The 26,982-nt window shown below is 40.3% G+C and overlaps 1 protein-coding gene and 1 long non-coding RNA gene across 4 annotated transcripts in view; one reads left to right on the top strand and one right to left on the bottom strand.

Moving 5' to 3' along the window:
* LOC121381116 overlaps nucleotides 1-9,254 on the top strand; it is a 38,802-nt gene extending 29,548 nt beyond the window's left edge. For 2 of the 3 annotated variants that reach the window (XR_005959051.1, XR_005959052.1), the window contains 2 exons: nucleotides 7,977-8,092; nucleotides 8,930-9,254. This is a non-coding gene — a long non-coding RNA (uncharacterized LOC121381116). The remainder of the gene's footprint in view (nucleotides 1-7,976; nucleotides 8,093-8,929) is intronic. The other variant, XR_005959050.1, reaches the window with a different exon arrangement.
* The window catches only part of LOC121381113 (medium-chain acyl-CoA ligase ACSF2, mitochondrial-like), a 28,826-nt gene extending 3,089 nt beyond the window's left edge, over nucleotides 1-25,737 (bottom strand). The window contains exons 1-13 of the mRNA XM_041510232.1: nucleotides 25,552-25,737; nucleotides 21,787-21,970; nucleotides 20,333-20,461; nucleotides 19,006-19,059; nucleotides 18,055-18,173; nucleotides 16,145-16,192; nucleotides 14,530-14,647; nucleotides 13,097-13,192; nucleotides 10,790-10,938; nucleotides 9,616-9,784; nucleotides 7,994-8,101; nucleotides 5,998-6,146; nucleotides 1,513-1,654 (exon numbers count right to left, since the gene is read on the bottom strand). Of these exons, the coding sequence (XP_041366166.1) occupies nucleotides 1,513-1,654; nucleotides 5,998-6,146; nucleotides 7,994-8,101; nucleotides 9,616-9,784; nucleotides 10,790-10,938; nucleotides 13,097-13,192; nucleotides 14,530-14,647; nucleotides 16,145-16,192; nucleotides 18,055-18,173; nucleotides 19,006-19,059; nucleotides 20,333-20,461; nucleotides 21,787-21,970; nucleotides 25,552-25,670 (1,584 nt within the window). The 5' untranslated portion in view covers nucleotides 25,671-25,737. The remainder of the gene's footprint in view (nucleotides 1-1,512; nucleotides 1,655-5,997; nucleotides 6,147-7,993; nucleotides 8,102-9,615; nucleotides 9,785-10,789; nucleotides 10,939-13,096; nucleotides 13,193-14,529; nucleotides 14,648-16,144; nucleotides 16,193-18,054; nucleotides 18,174-19,005; nucleotides 19,060-20,332; nucleotides 20,462-21,786; nucleotides 21,971-25,551) is intronic.
* Between the last annotated feature and the right edge of the window lie 1,245 nt (nucleotides 25,738-26,982).

Raw genomic sequence — 26,982 nt, 5'->3', positions numbered from 1 at the left:
ACCTTGATATACCAGTCGTGGTGCACTGGTTGGAACGAAAAATTGCCCAATGGGTCCACCGACGGGGATCGATCCTAGACCGACCGCACATCATGCGAACGCTTTACCACTGGGCTACGTAATGGATGTCAAACATTTGATAATGTTGACATACAGTCTTAGAGGAAACGTGCTACATTTTCCATTAGTAGCAAGGGATCTTTCATATACACCATCACACATACAGGATAGCACACACCACGGCCTTTGATAAACCAGTCGTGGTGATAGTTCGTTTGTGTCAAAGGGGATCCATTGAACTGGCATGCATCTCTATGATGAATTAAGTTAAAATTCATATAAAAATATATTAGTTTTAAAAATCCATACCAACTCGCATAACATTTGTTTTGGGTGAGATGGGTTTTTGTTTGTTTGTTTGTTTGTTTGTTTGTTTATTATTATTTTTTTTTTTTGCAAAGTACCATCTAAATTGCATAAGTTAAATCTTGTTATGATACATGGATGGAAGCAACTGATTGGACAGGAAAAGTAAACCTATTGCAAACGTAGTTCTTTAGTATCTGTGTACTACATTATCGATTTCTAGTAACAATGCATGTGAAACTGCTTAACCTGGCTGTTTCAGCATTTTGTCTTCACTCCTGTGTTAAAAATGAGGTTTATTTAAAATTTCATCAGAGGCGGATCTAGAAAAGGGGGAAGGGGATCCCCTAAATTTTGCGATAGTTGTAATTTTATTATATATCAGTTTTAATTTTTTTTACGATCCCCCTCCAAAACTCCCCCAAAATTCACTTGGCATTCCACCTCATGTCGTTGCGCCCCCCCCCCCCCCCCCCCCCCAATGGATTTTCTGGATCCGTCACTGTTCATGTTAATTTGAAGAAAAGCCTACAAATAGAATTTTTGTTGTAAAAAAGTTATGAGAGTTGGTAGGAATTTAAAACATAATAAAGTATTTTAAATGAGTTTTAATATTTTAGAGTTACATGGCAATTCATTGATTCACTTTGGATGCAAACGAACTACATACAACAACAAGTGAAGGGAGATAACTCTAAATACCAAAGTTTTTAGTACATTACTTTTATTTGAAATGCTATTTCGACGCTAGATCTAGACAGTGAAAGAAAAGTATATCTGTTGTCTCATACACCACTCCCGCTGAACTGTAACAAGACACCTTAAGAAAAATAATATTTTAGTCTAGTTATAAATTTAATTACCCCCAACCCCCCCCCCCAAAAAAAAAACCCTCCAAAAAAATAAAAAAAATACAACCCCACCCAAATAAAGCCAAAAAAATTAAGCGTGCAAGTTCAGTATTTAAAATGTGAGCACAAAATGGCACAAAATTAATGTATTTTACAAAAGTGGTCTAAAAATTGTCCATCAATAATAGTTGCGCTCTTTTCTTTATGTCCTTTCATTTTGAAGTGATTTGGCAAAAAATCAGACGTACTATTAATTTACAACGTGCACAAATAGACGTGATTAAAAAGTACCAACCTGAACTGCTTTAACCTTAGGGTGCAAGAAGATGAATTCTTCCACTTCCTTGGGATAAATGTTCTCCCCACCTCGGATGATTAAGTCCGTCATACGTCCGACAATTTGAAGGTAGCCGTCTGCTCTTAAAATCCCAACATCCCTGGAGAAATCAGGAATACCAATGAAATTAGATGGTATTTAATGAATATTTAACGACACCTAAGAAAACAAAATACAACAAAATAAACCAATAAACAAAATAACAAATAAAAACAAAAACAAAAACCGAAACCGAAAAAGAACAAACAAACATCTAAAAAAACCCACACACACCAAAACAAAAATATAGAAGCAGACAATAACAACAACAACAACAACAACAACAACAACAACAACAACAACAACAACATCGGCTACTGGGAAGGAAAAGTTTTATTTTTATTTTATGTTTTTTTATTTATTTATTTATTTATTTTTTGTTGTTGTTGGACACGTTTTATTTAATGACGCACTCCACACATTTTATTTACGGTTATATGGCGTCAGACATATGGTTAAGGACCACACAGATATTGAGAGAGGAAACCCGCTGTCGCCACTTCAAGGGCTACTATTTTCGATTAGCAGCAAGGCATCTTTTATATGCACCATCCCACAGACAGGGTAGTACATACCACGGCCTTTGATATACCAGTCGTGGTGCACTGGCTGGAACGAGAAATAGCCCAATGGGCCCACCGACAGGGATCGATCCCAGACCGACCGCGCATCGAGCGAGTGCTTTACTACTGGGCTACATCTCGCCCCTCGGCTACTGGGTGTCATACAAATGTAAATAAGATTAATAAACAATACTATATAATGTAAAGTGTGGGTCATTTGGAATGGTCAACGGAAAGTGTTATTTAATTCATGCGTATTTTGTGATTTTTGCTTTTTCGATTATTAAATTAATATCTAGGCCTAACCTCATTACACCAATCCTAGGTAAAGAGAAAGTATGACTGAAAGAAGGAAAGAAAGAACGAAAAAAGAAAGAACAGAAGAAATAAATAATAGACGGAAATCACTGTACATAACTAGAATATTCAACTGTATACCAAAATACGTTAAAAATCGATCAAACATGATAAAATAAGATGATGTTATGTCTTGGAGTTTACAATGCAATAATCCAACTTTCAACTCTTTTTATTTTCCTGCTTATATCCAATTAAGGTTCAAGCACGCTGTCCTGGACACATACGTCAGCTATCTGGGCTGCCTGTCCTGGACAGAGGGTTAATTGTTAGTCATTAGAGGTTAGTGAGAGAGAAGAGGGTGTAGTGGTCTTACACCTGCCCACTGAGACGTTAAAACACGCTCTGGGTGGGACCGGTACCGGGGTGCGAACCATGTACCTACCAGCCTTATGTCCGATTGCTTAACCACGACAACACCAAGGAATGTTTAGGAATCCACATCAGTGTTAGAACTCACCCAGTGTGATACCATCGTGTGTTTAGGTATCCACGTCAGTGTTAAAACTCACCCAGTGTAATACCATCGTGTGTTTAGGAATCCACTTCAATGTTAGAACTCACCCAGTGTGATACCATCGTGTGTTTAGGTATCCACGTCAGTGTTAAAACTCACCCAGTGTAATACCATCGTGTGTTTAGGAATACACGTCAGTGTTAGAACTCACCCAGTGTGATACCATCGTGTGTTTAGGAATACACGTCAGTGTTAGAACTCACCCAGTGTGATACCATCGTGTGTTTAGGAATCCACGTCAGTGTTAGAACTCACCCAGTGTGATGCCATCGTGTGTTTAGGAATCCACGTCAGTGTTAAAACTCACCCAGTGTGATGCCATCGTGTGTTTAGGTATCCACGTCAGTGTTAGAACTCACCCAGTGTGACGCCATCGTGTGTTTAGGAATCCACGTCAGTGTTGGAACTCACCCAGTGTGACGCCATCGTGTGTTTAGGAATCCACGTCAGTGTTGGAACTCACCCAGTGTGACGCCATCGTGTGTTTAGGAAACCACGTCAGTGTTGGAACTCACCCAGTGTGACGCCATCGTGTGTTTAGGAATCCACGTCAGTGTTGGAACTCACCCACTGTGACGCCATCGTGTGTTTAGGAATCCACGTCAGTGTTGGAACTCACCCAGTGTGACGCCATCGTGTGTTTAGGAATCCACGTCAGTGTTGGAACTCACCCAGTGTGACGCCATCGTGTGTTTAGGAATCCACGTCAGTGTTGGAACTCACCCAGTGTGATGCCATCGTGTGTTTAGGAATCCACTTCAGTGTTGGAACTCACCCAGTGTGATGCCATCGTGTGTTTAGGAATCCACGTCAGTGTTGGAACTCACCCAGTGTGATGCCATCGTGTGTTTAGGAATCCACGTCAGTGTTAGAACTCACCCAGTGTGATGCCATCGTGTGTTTAGGAATCCACGTCAGTGTTGGAACTCACCCAGTGTGATACCATCACGTCAGTGTTGGAACTCACCCAGTGTAATGCCATCGTGTGTTTAGGAATCCACGTCAGTGTTGGAACTCACCCAGTGTGATACCATCGTGTGTTTAGGAATCCACGTCAGTGTTGGAACTCACCCAGTGTGATACCATCGTGTGTTTAGGAATCCACGTCAGTGTTGGAACTCACCCAGTGTGATACCATCGTGTGTTTAGGAATCCACGTCAGTGTTGGAACTCACCCAGTGTGATACCATCGTGTGTTTAGGAATCCACGTCAGTGTTAGAACTCACCCAGTGTGATGCCATCGTGTGTTTAGGAATCCACGTCAGTGTTGGAACTCACCCAGTGTGATACCATCACGTCAGTGTTGGAACTCACCCAGTGTGATGCCATCGTGTGTTTAGGAATCCACGTCAGTGTTGGAACTCACCCAGTGTGATACCATCGTGTGTTTAGGAATCCACGTCAGTGTTGGAACTCACCCAGTGTGATACCATCGTGTGTTTAGGAATCCACTTCAATGTTAGAACTCACCCAGTGTGATGCCATCGTGTGTTTAGGAATCCACGTCAGTGTTAGAACTCACCCAGTGTGATGCCATCGTGTGTTTAGGAATCCACGTCAGTGTTAGAACTCACCCAGTGTGATGCCATCGTGTGTTTAGGAATCCACGTCAGTGTTGGAACTCACCCACTGTGATGCCATCGTGTGTTTAGGAATCCACGTCAGTGTTAGAACTCACCCACTGTGATGCCATCGTGTGTTTAGGAATCCACGTCAGTGTTGGAACTCACCCAGTGTGATACCATCACGTCAGTGTTGGAACTCACCCAGTGTGATGCCATCGTGTGTTTAGGAATCCACGTCAGTGTTGGAACTCACCCAGTGTGATACCATCGTGTGTTTAGGAATCCACGTCAGTGTTAGAACTCACCCAGTGTGATGCCATTGTGTGTTTAGGAATCCACGTCAGTGTTGGAACTCACCCAGTGTGATAACAACGTGTGTTTAGGAATCCACGTCCGTGTTAGAACTCACCCAGTGTGATAACAACGTGTGTTTAGGAATCCACGTCCGTGTTAGAACTCACCCAGTGTGATGCCATTGTGTGTTTAGGAATCCACGTCAGTGTTGGAACTCACCCAGTGTGATGCCATTGTGTGTTTAGGAATCCACGTCAGTGTTGGAACTCACCCAGTGTGATACCATCGTGTGTTTAGGAATCCACGTCAGTGTTGGAACTCACCCAGTGTGATACCATCGTGTGTTTAGGAATCCACGTCAGTGTTGGAACTCACCCAGTGTGATACCATCGTGTGTTTAGGAATCCACGTCAGTGTTGGAACTCACCCAGTGTGATACCATCGTGTGTTTAGGAATCCACGTCAGTGTTAGAACTCACCCAGTGTGATGCCATCGTGTGTTTAGGAATCCACGTCAGTGTTGGAACTCACCCAGTGTGATACCATCACGTCAGTGTTGGAACTCACCCAGTGTGATGCCATCGTGTGTTTAGGAATCCACGTCAGTGTTGGAACTCACCCAGTGTGATACCATCGTGTGTTTAGGAATCCACGTCAGTGTTGGAACTCACCCAGTGTGATACCATCGTGTGTTTAGGAATCCACTTCAATGTTAGAACTCACCCAGTGTGATGCCATCGTGTGTTTAGGAATCCACGTCAGTGTTAGAACTCACCCAGTGTGATGCCATCGTGTGTTTAGGAATCCACGTCAGTGTTAGAACTCACCCAGTGTGATGCCATCGTGTGTTTAGGAATCCACGTCAGTGTTAGAACTCACCCACTGTGATGCCATCGTGTGTTTAGGAATCCACGTCAGTGTTGGAACTCACCCAGTGTGATACCATCACGTCAGTGTTGGAACTCACCCAGTGTGATACCATCACGTCAGTGTTGGAACTCATCCAGTGTGATGCCATCGTGTGTTTAGGAATCCACGTCAGTGTTGGAACTCACCCAGTGTGATGCCATTGTGTGTTTATGAATCCACGTCAGTGTTAGAACTCACCCACTGTGATACCATCTGTCTTTTGTGATGACTTCTCCCGTCTTGTCGTCATCCCCCCAGTACCCGTGCGTCACACAGTATCCTCGTACACAGATCTCCCCCGTCTCACCAACACGCACCACGCTTCCACTCTCGTCAACCAGCTTTGCCTGCGAAAGGATATTCATTTTTTGTATGCTACTAATAATATTTGGTATCTGGGACCGTGTTTATAAAACTTCAGTCTATAGTTCGTCCCACAGGGAACGCCGTTTTTCATACTGTAAAATGTACTACATGTTATGTATTTCTGAGCCGACTGAGTTGTGAATTTCACACAAAAATAGTATTGTTTTGTTATTTCCAAAACACTTTAACTTTTCGTCTTATGTTAAACCAAAACTGATATTATTTACAAAAAATATTTTTTATAGAATGATGGGATGAACTATAGACTCAAATCTGTAATGACGCATATACTTTGAAGAGTCTCGTGTCTAAACTCCAACAGTTAGTTTTATGAGCACCCGGCCTGGGTCCAATACTGACTGCCTGGTGCTAATATGTGACATCAGAATCATTGTGGACTGATACTGCAATGATAATCAGGCGCGGATCCAGGATTTTTAATAGAGGGGGCCCAAAAGCCGTTCTTGTTGTTTGAAAATAATATTTAAAGGTCCTTGACAGATAGTCGGGATAAGTTTGCTTTTTTTTTGTGTTCTGTAATATATATAATATATGTAATATATATTGTTTGTCCAAAAATAGAGGGGGGGGGGGGGGGTCTTGGGCCCCCGCCTGAATCAGCGCCTGATAATATTAATTTGTAATCAGAAATCAATAAATATTCGCAGACTGTATAATGGTAATATTTTGTACTGGAATGAGTAATTACTGACTATTTCGTACTAATATTTCGTAATGTAATGAATCTGATTAAAACCAGATGTTGAAGTCGTCTGCGCCTGCTCGTGCTCACCATTACCCTTAGAAGTGACACAATCTAGCAACAGATTATGTATTTAAAACATAGCTTGATGTGAACAGAATATTTATAGTCTATCCCAACCAACTGCTAAAAAGGTAGTTTTTTTGTAAATAATTTCAGTTTGGTTTCACGTAAAAAGATAAGCAAAAGTGTTTTAGAAATAACAAAAATATACTATTTTTGTGTGCAATTTAGAAAACTATCGGCTTAGAAATGAATAACTTGTAATAAATCCCATAGTATGAAACAAGCCGTTCGCCGTGGGACGGACTATAGGCATATTTTACCAATTTTGCTAAGCAACTCAAGCTAATGATGCCGTATATATTACGTAGCTCGCCAACTACTCGGATTGTGTTCGACTATGATGTTTTAATCAAAGTTTATGAATATTAACCAGCAGCTAGCGTTGGGAATCGGTTGGAGTTTTATCATCGATCATCGGTTATAATCGGTTATAATCGGTTATAATGGGTTGGTACCAACCGATCAACCTTCGAATACACAGTCGATTAGAATTATATCACCATCAGAAGACTCTGAATACTAAAGACCATGCATCTATTGTCTTCATTGCGGCGGGACGTAGTCCAGTGGTAAAGCGCTAACTTGGTGCGCGGTCAGTTTGGAATCGATCCCCGACAGTGGGCCCACTGGGCTATTTTTCGTTCCAGCCAGCGCACCACGACTGGTATACCAAACGCCGTGGTATGTGCTATCCTGTCTGTGGGATGGTGCATATAAAAGATACATAGCTACTAATGGAAAAATGTAGCGGGTTTCCGCTCTAAGACTATATGTCAAAATTACCTAAATGCTTGCCATCCAACAGCCGATGATTAATAAATCAATGTGCTCTAGTGATGTCTTAAACAAGACAAACTTTTAAACTTTAACTATTGTGTTGACCGGGATCTAGAATCTACACATGGCTAATTGTATGATTGAAATGAGTATTTAATATCTCTTTTTTCTTTATGTAGTGTTTTTTGTTCAAAATAAACAACAGGTAATTCCAGTGTATACCTCACAGTGATCGTGAACAATTCCCACAGTTGTCGCCCTTTGCTCGACGGAATCACCAATCATCGACTGGAATGAAATTGGCGCAGTCTCGGTGGCTCCGTAAGCTGTCTGTTTGAAAAACGAAAATACAAATGCTGTTTAAAGCGACTTATTTTTTTATTGCGGTGATCATTAATGATATATTATTATTTTAATTTTTAACAAGCATTCTGACAGTACTGCTAAAGCAATATGCATGTATATCCCAACAAATTCCCGTAGTTCATGGGCCACAATGCTGTAAAACAAATGTGTAAATCACCATAAAAGTTGAAATTCATGTGTAAAAAAATATTATAAAGCTATATACAAAAATTCCAGCTGAGTATCTGAAGAAAAAAAGAGAAAAAAAAAGGGGGAGGGGTGTGTGTGTGTCTGGAAAAACACATTTTCGTATCTCCTAAATTTAAGGGATATATGCCTGTCAAAAATAGGTAAATCGTCATGAAAGTAAAAATAGATCTGTTATAGTACACGATAAAGCTATATTCAAAATTTCAGCTTAATATCTTGAGGCACTGCAAAAAAAAAAAAAAAAAACCCGTCCCGAAAACAAAGTTTTGTATCTCCTAAGTTCAAGGGTCATAACTAATAGTAACTAGTAGTAACACGATAAAGCTATACACAATATCTCGAGGCATTGCGATTCCACCTCCTCCCCCGGAAAACTGTATGTGGGACGGACAGACAGACCGACAGACAGACAGAAGGACGGAGGTGAAACCTATATTCCCCTCCGGTTGGACCGGTACGGGACTAATAAAGAATTATGCTAATATATAAGGGCCAGTTTCCATTTATTCGAATATGTAATCCGATTATTTTACGGACAGCTTATGCAAAACAACTTTTCTTATATGTTTAGGATTAGTTATACGTGCATATGTAATTTTGTAGGTACGAAAAACAGAAGAAGATATATTGTGAAGTGAAATGAAGTTTGATCTACCACAAAGGAAGGAAGGGAACTCTGTTTACGTGCCCATATCCCGAAGGTTCAGGCACGCCCACCCCGGACTTAGCCCCTGACTTCGCCAGTGGCCAAATCCAGGGCGGATCTATCACAAACACTGGGACCATCAGAAACACATTGTGATATACAAACACTCATTTTTTTTTAAAAGAATATGAAATAATATGTAATATCAGTCGTTAGAAAGGTTCAGTTTTTGTGGTAAAGTTTTAACCAAAAAAGACACATAAAACAAAAATCAAATCAAAACAACAGTAGCATGATTTCTATATGCATGACCATATTAACATAGTATTCATCTAAAGATGTATTAAACGGGAAAAGCGGCCTCGGTGGTGTGGTTATGCCATCGGACATAAGGCTGGTAGGTACAGGGTTCGCATCCCGGTACAGGCTCCCAACCAGACCGAGTTTTAACGACTCAATGGGTAGGTGTAAAACCACAACACCGTCTTCCCTCTCACTAACGACTAACAACTAATAACTAACCCACTGTCCTGGACAGACAGCCCAGATAGCCGAGGTGTGTGCCCAGGACAGCGTGCGTGAATCTTACTAAGATATAAGCATGAAAATAAGCTGAAATGAAATAAACAGGAAAACAACGTACAGTTATATGTTTCAGATTCAAGTCTTTGACAACCCTTCTTAAAATCTCCTCGGGTATGGTCGACCCTCCAACAATGCCAGTGTATAACGTGGACAGGTCGAACTTCTTACAGTCGCGGTGGTTCACCATGTCAATAAACATAGACGGCACGCCGTACAGTGAGGTGCATCTGTAATACACAACCATCAGTCAGTGAAGTGCATCTGTAATACACAACCATCATTCAGTGAAGTGCATATGTAATACACAACCATCATTCAATGAAGTGCATCTGTAACACACAACCATCAGTCAGTGAAGTACATCTGTAATACACAACCATCAGTCAGTGAAGTACATCTGTAATACACAACCATCATTCAGTGAAGTGCATCTGTAATACACAACCATCAATCAGTAAAGTACATCTGTAATACACAACCATCAATCAGTAAAGTACATCTGTAATACACAACCATCATTCAGTGAAGTGCATATGTAATACACAACCATCATTCAATGAAGTGCATCTGTAATACACAACCATCATTCAGTGAAGTGCATCTGTAATACACAACCATCAATCAGTAAAGTACATCTGTAACACACAACCATCATTCAGTGAAGTGCATCTGTAACACAACCATCATTCAGTGAAGTGCATCTATAATACACAACCATCAGTCAGTGAAGTGCATCTGTAAGACACAACCATCATTCAGTGAAGTGCATCTGTAAGACACAACCATCATTCAGTGAAGTGCATCTGTAACACACAACCATCATTCAGTGATGTGCATCTGTAATACACAACGATCAGTCGTGAAGTGCATCTGTAATACACAACCATCATTCAGTGAAGTGCACCTGTAATACACAACCGCCAGTCAGTGAAGCGCATTTGTAATACACAATGATCATTCAGTGCAGTGCATCTGTAACACACAACCATCATTCAGTGAAACATGATACAGGGACTAATACATAGACGGCATGCCATACAGTTCTTAAGGGCTCAATGGGTAGGTGTAAGACCACTACACCCTCTTCTCTCTCACTAACCACTAACCAACTAACAACTAACCCACTGTCCTGGACAGACAGCCCAGATAGCTCAGGTGTGTGTTCAGGACAGCGTGCTTGAACCTTAATTGGATATGAGCACGAAAATAAGTTGAAATGATAGGTTAATTACTTTTCGTCTTGCACTGCTCGTAAGGTTGCCTCGGCGTTGAAGGGCGCAGGTGGAAATACAGACGTGGCACCGTGGGTCACCATCATCACTGCAGCTAAAGACAGCGCGAATATATGATCCAGCGGTACCGGGGTACACAGACGCGTTCGCTTGATGTAAGAACAAAAAACAGAAGAAAAGATTAAAGCTGTATCCTAATCTGTCGCGTCGCATGCATGCGGTTAGTATACTGCGATTGAAATCGATGATTTCTGAAAGAATCACTCGCATCGCTCGCGTCTGGTTAGGATACAGCTTAAGTGTGAAGCGAACATGAATGCTAAATACCATATACATACCTGGAAAGAACCCCTTACAATATCGCAAAACAAGACACATTAGAAAACCTTTGTGAATGGCCTATGCCACTAGTGTAGCCGAGGAAGAGGCGGGGGGGGGGGGGGGGGGGGGGGGGGGCCGTGGAAGCAAACGCACCCCTTCTCCCCACCAATTACACCAACAAACGGTGTATGTCCTTTCAGGGTTCAACAATGTGTTCAGTATCGCGTTGTGATTCCCTATGCAAGTTTTAGAGATCGCTGCAAAATTTATATACGTTAAAAGTTGATGCTAATTAATTTTGTAATGATAAAGAAAAAGTTGCTAACCAAAATTTTGAAAACAAAAGTTTCTCTTCCATTACATGCATGGACCTTTCTCTCTTTCACTGATTTTTCATGCTGGGGTGTAGTTAAACATTCATTCATTCATTCATTCATTCATTCATTCATTCATTCATTCTCTCTCACCGATCACTTAAAATAACCTCGCCGGACAAACAGCTTAGCTGACGAAGCTATTTGCCTTATTCAGTGTGTTTGAATCGAATCTTAATTCGAAATAAAAATTGTAGTGAAATGAAAAAAAAGAAGAAAAGTGACACGAGTCCAAAATCTATACATCAATTATTCTGTGAACTACTTTTATAATTGTCATACGTGTTTCTGCCAGAATGTTTTTTTTTGGGGGGTACGGCGCTATGGAATTGAATGCAACCACAGTCGACAGGGGGTATGGGGGGCCTCCCCCAGAATGAAAATGGATTAGTTTAAGGTTAGGGTTAAGAAAAGCATACAGTAAATGTTTTTTAAATAATAAATTTGGGTATGGCGCCATACTTGTTTTACCCTCTGGCAAAAACCGTGGTCATATAATGAATCCATATGACCAGACATTAAAGCATCCTACAATAACACCAATGGATGGTTCCAGAATCAACGCAAAGATCTATACACACATGGGCTATATCTAGAAACGATTATCGATGAGGGGTATGGGTGGAAGTAAAAGAAAGGGAGATGGGGGTACCAGCTTAACTGGGTTAAAGTTCACATAGACTAGATCCAACTATTGAGTCTAATGCATTTGTGGCTTGCGTTTTGGGCATATACACTAGTCCGTGGTATGTGCAATCCCTTGCTAATAATGGGAAAATGTAGCGGGTTTCCTCTCTAAGACTGTCAGAAATTACCAAATGTTTGACATCCAATAGCCGATGATTAATAAATCAATGTGCTCTAGTGGTGTCGTTAAAGAAAATAAACTTAAACGTTTATACACCATGTAGGATTATTTATTGCGTTTTGCAGACGCACACATGGTACGTATCCATTCTAGACGCAGACGCACGCATGGTAAGCATCCTGCCTAGACGCAGACGCACGCATCGTACGCATCCTGCCTAGACGCAGACGCACGCATCGTACGCATCCTGCCTAGACGCAGACGCACGCATCCTGCCTAGACGCAGACGCACGCATTCAGTCTAGACGCAGAGGGGCGCATCGTACGCATCCAGTTTAGACGCAGACGTACGCATCTCGTCTAGACGAAGACGCACGCATCGTATGGCATCCAGTCTAGACAGAGATGCGCGCATCGTACGCATCCAGACTAGACGCAGACGCACGCATCCCGTTTAGACGCAGACGCACGCATCCAGTCTAGACGCTGACGCACACATCCAGTCTAGACGCAGACGCACACAAACGTACGAGTTCAGGTGAGACGCTCTCATTGAAATTAAATTATTTCGATTTTTTTTTTTACAAGACTGCACACACGCGCCGCATCCAGTCTATATGAGACTTTATGGTTAACTGGAATACGACGAGTTCCCTTTTTAAAGTAAATAATGTTAGATATGAGGATCGGGGGCACAAGGAGGCGTCTCTAACCTCCACCGCTCATCTCCCTGTAATCCGTTCCGGGATCGCTCCCGACAAAACAATACAGCTGCATAAATGACCATAGCGTATTTATACTCACGTGTTTATGGTAGTCCATTCTGAGTCCTGCTAAGTAAGAGTTGTTTATGGCGGCGTGATGGCTGACCGTGGCCGCTTTAGGAGAACCTGTTGTGCCCTGGACAAAACAACGGCCCGTAGAATATACAGAATATATCACAAAGAGGTTTCCACTGTGCGCTATATTATACTGAGAGGCATAAATAACGCAATGGGTATTTCGCTGATATTTTCTTATAGAAATATTATGTCATCAGTATTAGGCATGCAGACAAATGTCATACTGGAAACAACTGTAAATGAAAGAAGATATTGTTCAAATCGGGTTTTTAAAAAAATAAAATGTGGTTTTAAACAAAAACACAACTGTTGGTTTTTTTTTGCAATAAAACAGCAATTTATTAACATTACTTACCATGGCATATTAAAAAAAAAGACAGAAAACACACAAAAAATGGTTGCTTTTATAGGGAGACGAGAGCAGGCAATGCACATGCAGAAAGAGTTTCATATGCAATGCTGCATTGTTGTAATAAACACACCAGTTATGCTTTTTGCTGAAAACTCATTTTATTCCATTTTTTTCTGATTTGAACAAAATCCTCTTTTACTTACAATTATTACCAATGTGTTATTTAACCGCATACTTAATATATGAAATTTGACATTTCCATAAGTGATTATTCAGTGAAATACCCACTGCGTTATTTATGCCTCTCAGTAAATTAACAGTTATGTTTATAGACTTGAATTATAAAAGACTGTGAAATAATTTTGGCAGAGTTATCTGTGAGGAACAAAACAATAGTTCATGTATTATATTGAATACTCAATACATCACCAAACTGAATTTTGTTCTGCAGACTTTGTACAAAGACCTGTTAAATATTGCCCATATCGTAGTGTAGACTATACTCAATACATCGCCAAACTGAATTTTGTTCTGCAGACTTTGTACAAAGACCTGTTAAATGTTACCCATACCGAAGTGTAGACTATATTCAATACATCGCCAAAATTTATATCGAAGTGTAGATTATATTCAATGCATCGCCAAACTGAATTTTGTTCTGCAGACTTTGTAGAAAGACCTGTCAAATGTTGCCCATACCGAAGTGTAGACTATACTCAACACATCACCAAACTGAATTTTGTTCTGCAGACTTGGAATAAAGTCCTGTCAAATGTTACCCATACCGAAATGTAGACTATACTCAATACATCGCCAAACTGAATTTTGTTCTGCAGACTTTGTACAAAGACCTGTTAAATGTTGCCCATACCGAAGTGTAGACTATACTCAATACATCGCCAAATTGAATTTTGTTCTGCAGACTTTGTACAAAGACCTGTTAAATGTTGCCCATACCGAAGTGTAGACTATACTCAATACATCGCCAAATTGAATATTGTTCTGCAGACTTTGTACAAAGACCTGTTAAATGTTGCCCATACCGAAGTGTAGATTATATTCAATACATCGTCAAACTGGATTTTGTCCTGAAGACTTTGTATGGTGCATTTTTCGTTGGAACCACCGAAGTCCATGACGTCATCGAATCTAAAGGTTCCACTGTTGGAAAAAAGGAAATGAAACCTACAATGAATATATGGATGTGTAGTGCCTGAAATGTAAACAGATCCATACATTTATTAATCACTAAAAGAATTAAATTGACAAATAAGAAAGTTATTATTTCAATGGCGGACCTAACAACTATTTTAGGTGGGGGAACAAGGGTAAAGGAACATATGGACAAACTCCCTGAAAATGATACTTCAATGGAAATTGTAAAAAACCCAAAACATTTGTATGAGTGTCCCTTGTGTGGATCAGTTGATAAGTTTACTATATATTATATGCATTTATGATGATTGGCCTATTCTATTCTTTATCACATTGCGGTGTTTGTCAGTGGCAGGTCGCTCGTTTGAGGTGCGGAGGATCGTGGGATCGATCCCAACCAATACCCCACGACTGGTACGATCTTGTCTATGGTAAAATGCATATAATTGACATGTCTAAGTGTTGGAAACTGATTTGTGATATTAACCAACCATATTTTAAGACATGGAATAGCTGCTATTTAAAATGAGCCGAGATGTCGTTAAAATATTCAGGTAACCCATTACATTTTTGCGTAACCCGTCATGACCATTCAAAATGATGTCCTATATTTAATGCGCAAACGAAAAATAGGTTACGCAAAACATGGCTTTCTCGAGCGACGCACGAACGAAACTATCGTTCCCGCAATTTCAGATGCCTGACAATCTAATTAGAATCCGGTCGTCTGTTCAGGATATCTGGTTTAGTGTTGTTGCACTGGGCTCCGTTCCACAAAAGAATTGTAGGGACTTAAGATGAATTTGACAACTGGCACCGTAAACGTTACAGCCGTTCCACAAAGCAACCTTACAGTAGTCATAAATGTTCCTTTAATTATTAAAATCTTTTTTTTTTTAGAAGAAGTGAGAATTCGTTAAATAATAAATTGGTTACCGGCTTTTCGGAACATCTTGGATGCATTTATTGGTATTGGGCATCCAGTAACTTTGTGAGTTTATTTGCTAAGCGATAATTGCCGAATGCATAAGACATGAGAGTTATCTCCGTTACTTTCGTGTGAAGGTCGTATGGCCTAGACTGTTTTTCATGGAACACAGTTTGTCATAAAAGGTATTTGGTATATATTAGATTAATTTTTATACAAAAAGTTAGTATTCTTCTTACAAAATGATCACATCATCATCTAATATATAACTGCTATTTGATAACTATGTTAGTGGCTTACAACTGCCTCGTATCAATTGTAATTTCACCGAAATTTACGATAGTAAGCTACATCATGTCGTGGAACGGGTTGGCGATCGTAAGAAAAGAAAATAAGTTAAGTTCGCGATGGTAGGTATTTACAACGATAGTAGTGCTAAGATCGCTTCGTGGAACGGGGCCCTGAACAATATTACACTAACAGACCACATCATAGTATGTAAGATATTAGTTATTCAGTTTGCGTTTATAGTGCACTTGAGTATAGGTTTTTTTATAGGTAAGGTTTTCACTTACTTTTTCTTTTCTGATCCCATGAGCACGATGGTCTTCAGATCAGGTAACCTGAAAAAAGTTTTAATTTTTGTCATAATCGAACGTTTCTTTGATCAGTAAATCGCAGAACTCACCATCTTGAATTACATTTGTAGTTATTTTGTATTGTATTTGTATTTGTTTCTGGTGCTGGTGCTGGTTTTTTTTGGTGCATTTGCTGTTGCTGTTGTTGCTGTTACAGATATAATGCTAAGATATACACTCATGGGAAAAATACTCCACAACTATAATTCAGTTAATGATTTACCCCGTCCATCGAACAAAGAAGAAAGAAGTACATAGTAGGTTAGTTAAAAAAAACCCAGATAACATATTAAGCCCCAGTCACACCGGGCCTGCGACCAGATTACGACCTAGCTGCGACGGAAAAATGTTGGAATCGCGGACAAATCGTAGAAAGAGCGCGCGACTGGTCGTAGAGGCCTTGGGTGATCGCCAGAGCAAAATCAGTCGCAGCAAGGTCGATGGTCATGTTCAAAACTTCTGACCTGCGATTCCAAATCGTAAGAGGTCGCAGACAGGTCTTACATGGTCGTACCACCAGTCGTACATGGACGCACCATCAATCGTGCATGATCGCGGGTCAAGTAGTCGAACGATTGGTCGTGCTACTGGTCATGCCACCTGACGATTGGTGGTGCCACCTGTCGTACGACCTCACGATCGGTAGTGCGACCAGTTACGACCTGTCCCGACTGGTTGCACGACCTTACGATTGGTGGTACCACCAGTCATACCGGTATATTTGGAGTGGCATCAGATTCTAGCTCTGGCTCTGGCTCTGGCGGGTACTCTTCCCACGGGCCTTTCCCTTTTTGAGAGGCATATCAAATTATAGTTTCAGTTGAAAAGTTCGACAAAGTGTACTCCCTAAGAGCTAGCTGACGCACGATCGCGAGCCTTTATATCTGATCGAGCGACCCATCTCATGACTGGCTGCGATCGGTCGTGAGAGCGTTCGCAGATCGCCACGATTGATCGTGCGATCGGTCGCTGATCGCCACTACTAGTCGCACGATTACCTACGATTGATCTTGCGATCGATCTTATCCAATCGTTGGTGATCGCACGACCACGCGTACCACCAATCGCACGATGACTTACCACCAGTCTTAAGAGCAATCGCAGTATGCGATCGCAAATGGAGATCGTAGCAAACATTGCCAATTGGTCGTACCTCGGCCAAATTGCCACCAAACGTACGATCCAGTGTCACTGAGGCTTACTTGTATTAATACAAGGATTTTCTAACCGTAGATATTCATAGGCACATTTAAGGCGTTATGAACAGTTGCAAATAATATTTTTGAATGACATTTTTCATCAGCAGACATTGTCATTACTTTAAACGGGTGACAAGTTACTGTGCCATTTCCCCTTTTCCTCAACTATCCAGGCTTCAACAGCCCTGGTTTGATTAATTTTCTTGCAATGCTAGTCTCTTACTATCAACTGTCACGACGGAGTTGGCCAACTCGACAGTTACATTGTAATCCCCCCCCCCCCCCCCCCTCCCGACATAAGACTGGTTTGCTCAGATTACCAATTAGACCTGTGTTGTATACGATAGGAATTGAGTTGTTAGAGTACCCAGACTAGAAATCTGCTATTCGTAGAAGTTGTGAGATTGGGGAGTTGGCCAACGTCGTCGTCACAGTCGATAGTCTGAGCCTAGCATTTATCGAAAAACCAATTTTTTGTCCAATGAAAAAAAGGAGTAAAATTAAATTATAAATAAATAAATTAATAATAAAAGTAAAAATAATATATATATATATATATATATATATATATATATATATACACACAAAAGAAGAAAACAATTATTAAGAAATGATAGAAAAAACCCCGAATTATTCACAAGAATCCACCTGTCACTTGTGAGTTTTCCAGGAGTCTCGGCTGACAAATCCGGTATAACCTGGAGCAGAGTCTCATGATAATCGAGATCGCCAAATTTGTCGCTTGCAATCAAAGCCTTGCAACGTACCTGCAAAGACAACATATATGTAGATTATTCTTTGATTCAGTCAGAACATAAAATCACCAAAATATAAATATTCTTAGCAATTAATATAGGTGCTCCTCCATGTGATCAGTTTAGAACCGCCCTTGACATACATATCTGAATAAAAATTTACAGATTTTTTATCCGGCACTGGCCCTCTTGGTTTATCAACTGTTCCCCTCCCCTGCCGCAGAACCCAGGGCCCATATTTTCGAAGCAATCTTAGCCTACAAAATCGTAAAACAGTCGTAAGCTATGACGTCACTATGGCGTGTGCTATATAGGGAATAATACATGAGTGGCCGTTAGATACTATTTATCTCACAACGAGTTGTTTCAAAATGTATCTAACGAGCGAAACAACGAGTTGTGAGATAAATGGTATCTAACGGACACAAATGTATTATACTATTTCTTACATATCCTGAAAAACCAGGTTTTAAACAAATTTTAACATCTTTTTCGACTACAAGTTATTTACAGCCATTGCACTTGTAGCTAACTTACGCGTCACAGACTCATGCTTGTCTGGTTAACTATACGTTATAATGTAATCGATTTCCACTGTGTAGTTTTTCATTGGATGCATGGTAATGGTGACCTGGTCATCACCTAGGAGCAGCCAGTCGTATGTCTTGAAATTGTTAACACACGTACATATGTAATCAACCACGTGTTATCAACAATAATACATGGTGTTCTCACCAACGGGTGTGCAAGAAAGTGACATCTCAACCTTCGATGGTTTTACGATTTCGTAGCACTAAGATGTCTTGGATAATATGCGCCCAGTATACCGGCTATTACAACTCACCTTTTCCAGTTGGAATTTAAGTTCTCTTGCTTTGACATAAGGATTGACGGTTACCTAGAAAAGAGAAAGAAAACAAATCTTAACACTTAACAGACCACGACACGGGACCACAGTTAGTATGTATTTTACATCTAGACGTTAAAGGCATACTGTCGCAGATTTAAGGACCTTATTTCTCTAAAAATTAATAATAAATCAAAATTACATTAATTTTTACACACCAAACCTAGCTATTGCATCACTTTACACCATGATGGATGAAATCCATGTCAACCCTCTTAGCAATGCTAGTTTTTGAATTAAGGACCATTGTCATAATTCGATTATTTTTACAAAATATCATTAATAAGTGGAGTATAGTGGTTACGTAGATGGTTCAATAAAGTACATTTATGGACAAATCAAATATATATATATATTTAAGTAATACTTTGTTTAGCCATGTAATAGGTCAGTGGTCTGTGACAATATGCCTTTAATGTCGAGTGACTAGAATATTAGTGGGAATGTAAGAATGTTTAATATTATACCAGCTGAGAGTATTATACCATCTATAAATTCTGAGTGATAAATGACCGTTATTACATTTCATTTTAACTTATATTCAATAAGTGATTATATTCAATTAAGGTTCAAGCACGCTGTTGGTTAGCTGTTAGTGGTTAGTGAGAGAAAAGTCGTTGTAGTGGATTACACCTACCCATTGAGTCATTAAAAGTCGCTCTGGGTAGGAGCCGGCACTGAGCTGCGAACTCTGTACCTACCGGCCTTATATCCGATGGCTTAGCCACGACAGCACCGAGGCCGGTTAAAAAACACAAACAAACAAACAACAATAACTACCCCCTGAACTAAAAGAAAAAAGGACTGTTTGTTTTTTTAAAGGTGAATAGGTCCTTTACAGGGTTCGTAGCGGTCTTCAAATTCATTGAAAGTCTTTCAATTTGAAAACAATATTTTTAGGTGTTTGAAAATCTTTGAATTGTAATAAAAGTCTTTAAAAGTCTTTAAATGCTCACACATCATAGCCAAAGCTATGATGATGTCTTTTACAGCTGCGTGCATTTGATATTTTGCAGTTACAAGGTTTAATTTGTCATGATGCATGTAAAAAAGCTGAATTATTTTTGCTATGGACAGCAACATAAACAAACTGATTTAGTATTTTTATCGCATTCTATTGTCTTTGACCGCTGTGTAAAAGTCTTTGAAAGTCTTTGAAAATGGCAGGTAAAAGTCTTTGAAAGTCTTTGAATTTGTTTGGTCTTTAAGGCTATGAACCCTGCTTCAGATCTTTGCTGGATCAGCCCCAGATGAGCCAACTCACCAGCACGATCCCAGCCATGGCCGCAGCATACATGGTAAGAAGCCACTCTGCCGAGTTGGGTCCCCAGATGGCAACCTTGTCCTTTGGTTTCAGCCCAAGCGCAAGTAGTCCTGCTGCCAGTCTATTAGCCTGTTCGGAAAATAATTTAATTTAAATTAAATTAACAAACAAACACAATGCGAATGCTACTCCCATCACAGGGTTTCTGCCAGAACGAAATTTGTGGGTAGGGCGTTATGGAATTGAATGCAACCGCAGTCAGCAGGGTGTATTGGGGGGGGGGGGGGGGGGGGGGGTAGGGGAGGGCTCCCCAAGAAATAAAATGAGTTAAGTTTAGGGTTAGGGTTTAAAAAAAAATAATGATACAGTAATAATAAAGAGTCATTAATTTTATCAAGAAGTTACCTTAAAAAGAAAAAAATTGCAAAATAATTTGGGTATGGCGCCATACCCGTTGTATCCTCTGACAGAAACCCTGCATGCTTGGTTTCATAAATGTCAGCCTTCACAGGAAAGAGATCAGTGAATATGGATGAAGTTGTCATGATGACATTGTAGTCGTGAATCAATGGCAGTGAAGCGGGACGGGACGTAGCCTAGTGGTAAAGCCCTCGCTCGATGCGCGGTCGGTCTGGAATCGATCCCCGTCGGTGAGCTCATTGGGCTATTTCTCGTTCCAGCCAGTGCACCACGACTGGTATATCAAAGGCCGTGGTATGTACTACCCTGTCTGTGGGATGGTGCATATAAAAGATCCCTTGCTGCTAATTAAAAAAGAGTAGCCCATGAAGTGGCGACAGCGGGTTTCCTCTCTCAATATCTGTGTGGTCCTTAACCATATGTCTGACGCCATATAACCGTAAATAAAATGTGTTGAGTGCGTCGTTAAATAAAATATTTCTTTCTTTCTTTCAATGGCAGTGATATGAGGTGTGTGAAAAAATATGAGCATATCTTGCACCTCTGGTCACATCTAGTTGTCAAATCTATTGTTGTTCTCTAACCGATGAAAATCGTACAAAATGTTTACCGAAAAGATAAAAACCGTACAAGATCAAAACAGGGTATGCCATCATTTTAATCAGTGATTCGCAGGATCATACATAGGAATCATCTTGTCTTGAAGTTCATTATTATGTACAACAAACATGATTAGGATAGTTGGGATGGGAAAACCCCACTGGTTCCGAGGAGGTGGTTCATGCACTACCCAATGACCCAAGCATCTCAGGTGTGCACTACCGACTCATATTATTAAGACATCATTTTAATCAGTGATTCGCAGGAAAACAGTTACCTAAATGTCAACTATAAAACTTTCTAAATACCTGCAAGGGTTCCTGCATGTTATGAAACAACGTATTTTCTTTCTTTCTTACTAAACATTCTAGAAGGTTGAAGCAACAGGAGCCAGAGTATATTCCAACTCAATTCTTTTTGTGTATACAATGTACCTCTTCATAAAGTGTTGAAAATGTTTTTCTGACTCTTGGTCCTGTGAATACCATAGCTTCTCGGTCCGGGATTTGCTCTGCCCGCTGTTTCAGAAGAGACCCTAGGGTGGTCCCTAATAAGGGTGTGTCGGAAACACCACACACATAGCTCCATTTTAACTTCCAGCCATTTGAAGACAAAAACCTACAAAAACAAAATATAACAGTAAAAATGAAACAAGCAACAGCAGTAGTAGTAGCAGCAACAGTAGTAGTAGTAGTAGTAGTAGTAGTAGTAGCAGCAGCAGCAGCAGCAGCAGCAGCTGTAGTAGTAGTAGTAGTAGTAATAGTAGTAGTAGCAGTAGTAATAGTAGTAGTAGTAGTAGTAGTAGTAGTAGTAGTAGCAGCAGTAATAGTAGTAGTAGTAGTAGTAGTAGTAGCAGCAGCAGCAACAGCAGCAGCAGCAGCAGCAGTAGTAGTAGTAGTAGTAGTAGTAGTAGTAGTAGTAGTAGTAATAGTAGTAGTAGTAGTAGTAATAGTAGTAGTAGTAGTAGTAGTAATAGTAGTAGTAGCAGTAGTAGTAGTAGTAGTAGTAGTAGTAGTAGTAGTAGTAGAAGCAGTAATAGTAGTAGTAGTAGCAGCAGCAGCAGCAGCAGCAGCAGCAGTAGTAGTAGTAGTAGTAGCAGTAGTAATAGTAGTAGTAGTAGTAGTAGTAGTAGCAGCAGCAGCAGTAATAGTAGTAGTAGTAGTAGTAGCAGCAGCAGTAATAGTAGTAGTAGTAGTAGTAGTAATAGCAGTAATAGTAGTAGTAGTAGTAGCAGTAGTAATAGTAGTAGTAGTAGTAGTAGCAGCAGTAATAGTAGTAGTAGTAGTAGTAGTAGCAGCAGCAGTAATAGTAGTAGTAGTAGTAGTAATAGCAGTAGTAGTAGTAGTAGTAGTAGCAGTAGCAGCAGTAATAGTAGTAGTAGTAGTAGTAGCAGTAGTAATAATAGCAGTAGCAGCAGTAGTAGTAGTAGTAGTACTAATAATAGCAGTAGTAGTAGTAGCAGTAGCAGCAGCAGCAGTAATAGTAGTAGTAGTAGTAGTAGTAGTAGTAGTAGTAGCAGCAGCAGTAATAGTAGTAGTAGTAGTAGTAGTAATAGCAGTAGTAGTAGTAGTAGTAGTAGCAGTAGCAGCAGTAATAGTAGTAGTAGTAGTAGTAGCAGTAGTAATAATAGCAGTAGCAGCAGTAGTAGTAGTAGTAGTACTAATAATAGCAGTAGTAGTAGTAGCAGTAGCAGCAGCAGCAGCAGCAGTAGTAGTAGTAGTAGTAGTAGTAGTAGTAGTAGTAGTAGTAGTAGTAGTAATAGCAGTAGTAGTAGTAGCAGCAGCAGTAGTAGTAGTAGCAGCAGCAGTAGTAGTAGTAGTAGTAGTAGTAGTAGCAGCAGTATCAGAAATAACCGGCATTATAAAGCAATTTCTATGCCAAAATGACTGACGAATACTGCATGATATATCTGGAAGGCAGTATAGATTTGAATCTCTATATAAAGATCAAGACCTGAACAGGATTCCTTTCTGTTGTTAACCTTTCATTTATAACTTTGGTTGATTAATCAATGAAAGATAAACTGCTGGCATTGTCATGTAATATTATCGAAGTCTACGAAAGAAAAGAAAGAAAGAAATGCTTTATTTAACGACGCACTCAACACATTTTATTTACTGTTATATGACGTCAGACTTATGGTTAAGAACCACACAGATTTTGAGAGGAAACCCGCTGTCGCCACTTCATGGGCTACTTTCCGATTAGCAGCAAGAGATCTTTTATTTGCGCTTCCCACAGGCAGGATAGCACAAACCATAGCGTTTGTTGAACCAGTTATGGATCACTGGTCGGTGCAAGTGGTTTACAGCTACCCATTGAGCCTTGCGGAGCACTCACTCAGGGTTTGGAGTCGGTATCTGGATTAAAAATCCCATGCCTCGACTGGGATCCGAACCCAGTACCTACCAGCCTGTAGACCGATGGCCTAACCACGACGCCACCGAGGCCGGTCCCACTGGGCTACGTCCCATCCCCAACAATAGAGGATAATATGATCCTATTATTATATTATGTGAAGTTTCATCGGAAGAGAAATGATGTCGGTACAGAGCTGACGTGTTTGTTTTACGTACGCGCAAGACGCTATATAATTAACAAAAATCACGAAAAGGTACAGCACTTTGTAACGAATATATGCAGCGATATTCTTGTGTAGATGCTCAACTTTGATGAACATGAAATGCACATGCAGTTGTTGCTGCATACTCAACAGAGGATTAGATTATCGAGATGACATCGGCTAACATCAAGCTTTTGTGCAACATTTTGACGAGATGCAGTCAAACCACCTTGGCGATGTATGCGTGTATGTGTATGTGTGTGTATGTGTATGTGTATGTGTGTGTGTATGTATGTGTGTGTATGCGTGTATGTGTGTGTGTGTGTGTGTGTTAGTGTGTGTGTATGCATGTATGTGTATGTGTGTATGTGTATGTGTATGTGTGTGTGTATGTATGTGTGTGTATGCGTGTATGTTTATGTGTATGTGTATGTGTGTGTGTATGTGTGTGTGTATGCGTGTATGTGTATGTGTGTATGGGGGGAGGGGGGGGGGGGGGATGAGTTGAGTCATGCTCCCAGAAGAAAAATGTTGAAAACAAAAGACAATTTGCTTTAGCAGTATCAATGGCGGATCCAGAAAATCCATTTGGCGTAAGTGATTCCTCTGATTCTCCAACGTAGAAAAAAGAAAGTAAAATAACAGTCGCAATTTTTTTTTTAAAGATGTGTACCTGCCCCCCCCCCCCCCCCCCCCGGATCCGCCAGTGTCAATGTGATCTTATCTAATTATCTAAGACAGGGCTAATTAGTTCATAGGGGCGGGACGTAGCCCAGTGGTAACCAGCATTTATTTTTTAATAAACACACATTTTATTTTTGCCCAAAAATATACATTTTGTAGGCATACATACATATTTATATATAAAATAATATAATGTGCACACTGCGGGGAATGGTATGTAGCATCGGGTTACAATCGATAAAATTCTATAGTAAATGGGTAATGCATGCATAGTAATAATATACAATAATAACATATGTCATGTATCAATGTCATGTATCAATGCGTGGTAGCAATTTTCAAATACTTACACAATTTAATTAGCTGTTTTGAATTGTCGCTGGACAGTAGTTGCGTTAATTTAAATGTTGATGGTTTGTTGTAATAAAAAAGGTTTAATATATTTATCTCTTATGTTACTGAAGAAAGGACACACTAGAACAAAGTGATATTCGTCTTCTACTACATTCATATTGCATAGACGGTAAAGCGTTCGCTCGATGCGCGGTCGGTCTAGGATCGATCCCCGTCAGTGGGCCCATTGAGCTATTTCTCGATCCAGCCAGTGCACCACGACTGGTATATCAAAGGCCGTGGTATGTGCTATCCTGTCTATGGGATGGTGCATATAACAGATCCCTTGCTGCTAATTGAAAAGAATAGCTCATGAAGTGGTGACAGCGAATTTCCTCCCTCAATATCTGTGTGGTCCTTAACCATGTGTCCGACGCCATATAACCGTAAATAAAATGTGTTGAGTGCGTTGTTAAATAAAACATTTCCTATTAATTAGTTCACGATATGTCGGCAAAACCCGACCACCCCCCCCCCCCCCCCCCCCCCCCCCCCCACTTTACCTTTAAACTGAATATAAACCACAAAACTCAAATGAATAAACAAGACATTTCCATACCTACGTTGACAGTTGATTTGTTTGACAGGCGTCGAATATAATTGTCTTGTCCAGGCACTGGTCCCAGGTCTCAGAACAATACCACGCATAGCCAAGGCTCCCGAAAACGCCCTTCGCATTCTTTTAGTTTTTACTCGGGTCTTTCCGTAATTATTTTCTCTCAAAGCTCAAGCCCAAAATTGTTATGGTGTTTTATGTATATATGACTGTAGGTAGGTAGTATATAAAAGTGTAAATAGCGTTTCAGTGAATGACCAGGGCAAAAGTTCACATCCTTGAACCCATTTCGTACGTACATTTCTAACAAGGGCGTGTTAAAAATAGAACACTGCTGATTGTTGTTTTTTTCATGAGTCAGCACCAGTCAATCTGCTCGAAGTGGTAGTCCAAACGGACACAGAAGAAAATGTGCGCCGTGCACTACTCCAAATGGGTAAGTGGGGTGCACACGTATGTGCAAGAATTTATGAAAGGTGGGTGATGCTGGTGGCGGTGGTGGTGGAGGTGGTGGTGGTGGCGAGCTAAGAAACTAGGGCCTAGCGTAAAGCTCCCCCTGGAAAATATATGTAAAAAAAAAGAAGAAAAGAAAATACGTTTGAGAAGGGGTGGTTTCGACCACCGAACCCCGTTCCTTTGCATACGCGCCTGTGGTGGTTAACAATTTTGCACGTGTAGTATTCGAATTATCACAGGCAATGAAGGTAACGCACATCGTGTACAGTAATAATCCACTGAATACCTGGCTCCATATTGATAAACATACTTAAGTGAATGTATGATACTTATCTGTGTACTTTAAGTATGTATTTAGGTATCATACACTGACTAAAGTATGTTTATAAATACGGGGCCTGGTCATCATCACCTAGCAGCAGCCAGTCGTAAAAAAGTTTATTTTGTTTAACGACACCACTAGAACACATTGATTTATTGATCACCATACCACATACAGGATAGCATATACCACGGCCTTTGATATACCAGTCGTAAAAAAGTTAAAGTTTCTTTAAAATTTGTTTTGTTTAACAACACCACTAGAGCACATTGATTAATTAATCATCGGCTATTGGATGTCAAACATTTGGTGATTCTGATGCGTAGTCATCAGAGGAAACCCGCTACATTTTCCCAATGAAGCAAGGGATCTTTTATATGCACTTTTCCCAGACTGGAACGCACATACCACGGCTTTGTCCAGTTGTGGTGCATTGATTGGAACGAAAAAAAACCAATCAGCTGAATGGATCCACCGATGTGGTTCGACCCTGCGACGCAAACACCTCAAGCGAGCACTCAATCGACTGAGGTAAATCCAACCCACAACCAGTTGTAGGTCTTTAAATTGTTATCATACGTATATATGTGTTATTAGTATGTGTTACTAAAAATAACGAACGATGTTCTCACCAACGGGTGTGTAAGAAATAAAAT

This window comes from Gigantopelta aegis, chromosome 9, assembly GCF_016097555.1.
Source record: "Gigantopelta aegis isolate Gae_Host chromosome 9, Gae_host_genome, whole genome shotgun sequence".
Lineage (NCBI taxonomy): Eukaryota > Metazoa > Mollusca > Gastropoda > Neomphalida > Peltospiridae > Gigantopelta > Gigantopelta aegis.
This window is presented reverse-complemented; position numbering and strand designations above follow the sequence as displayed.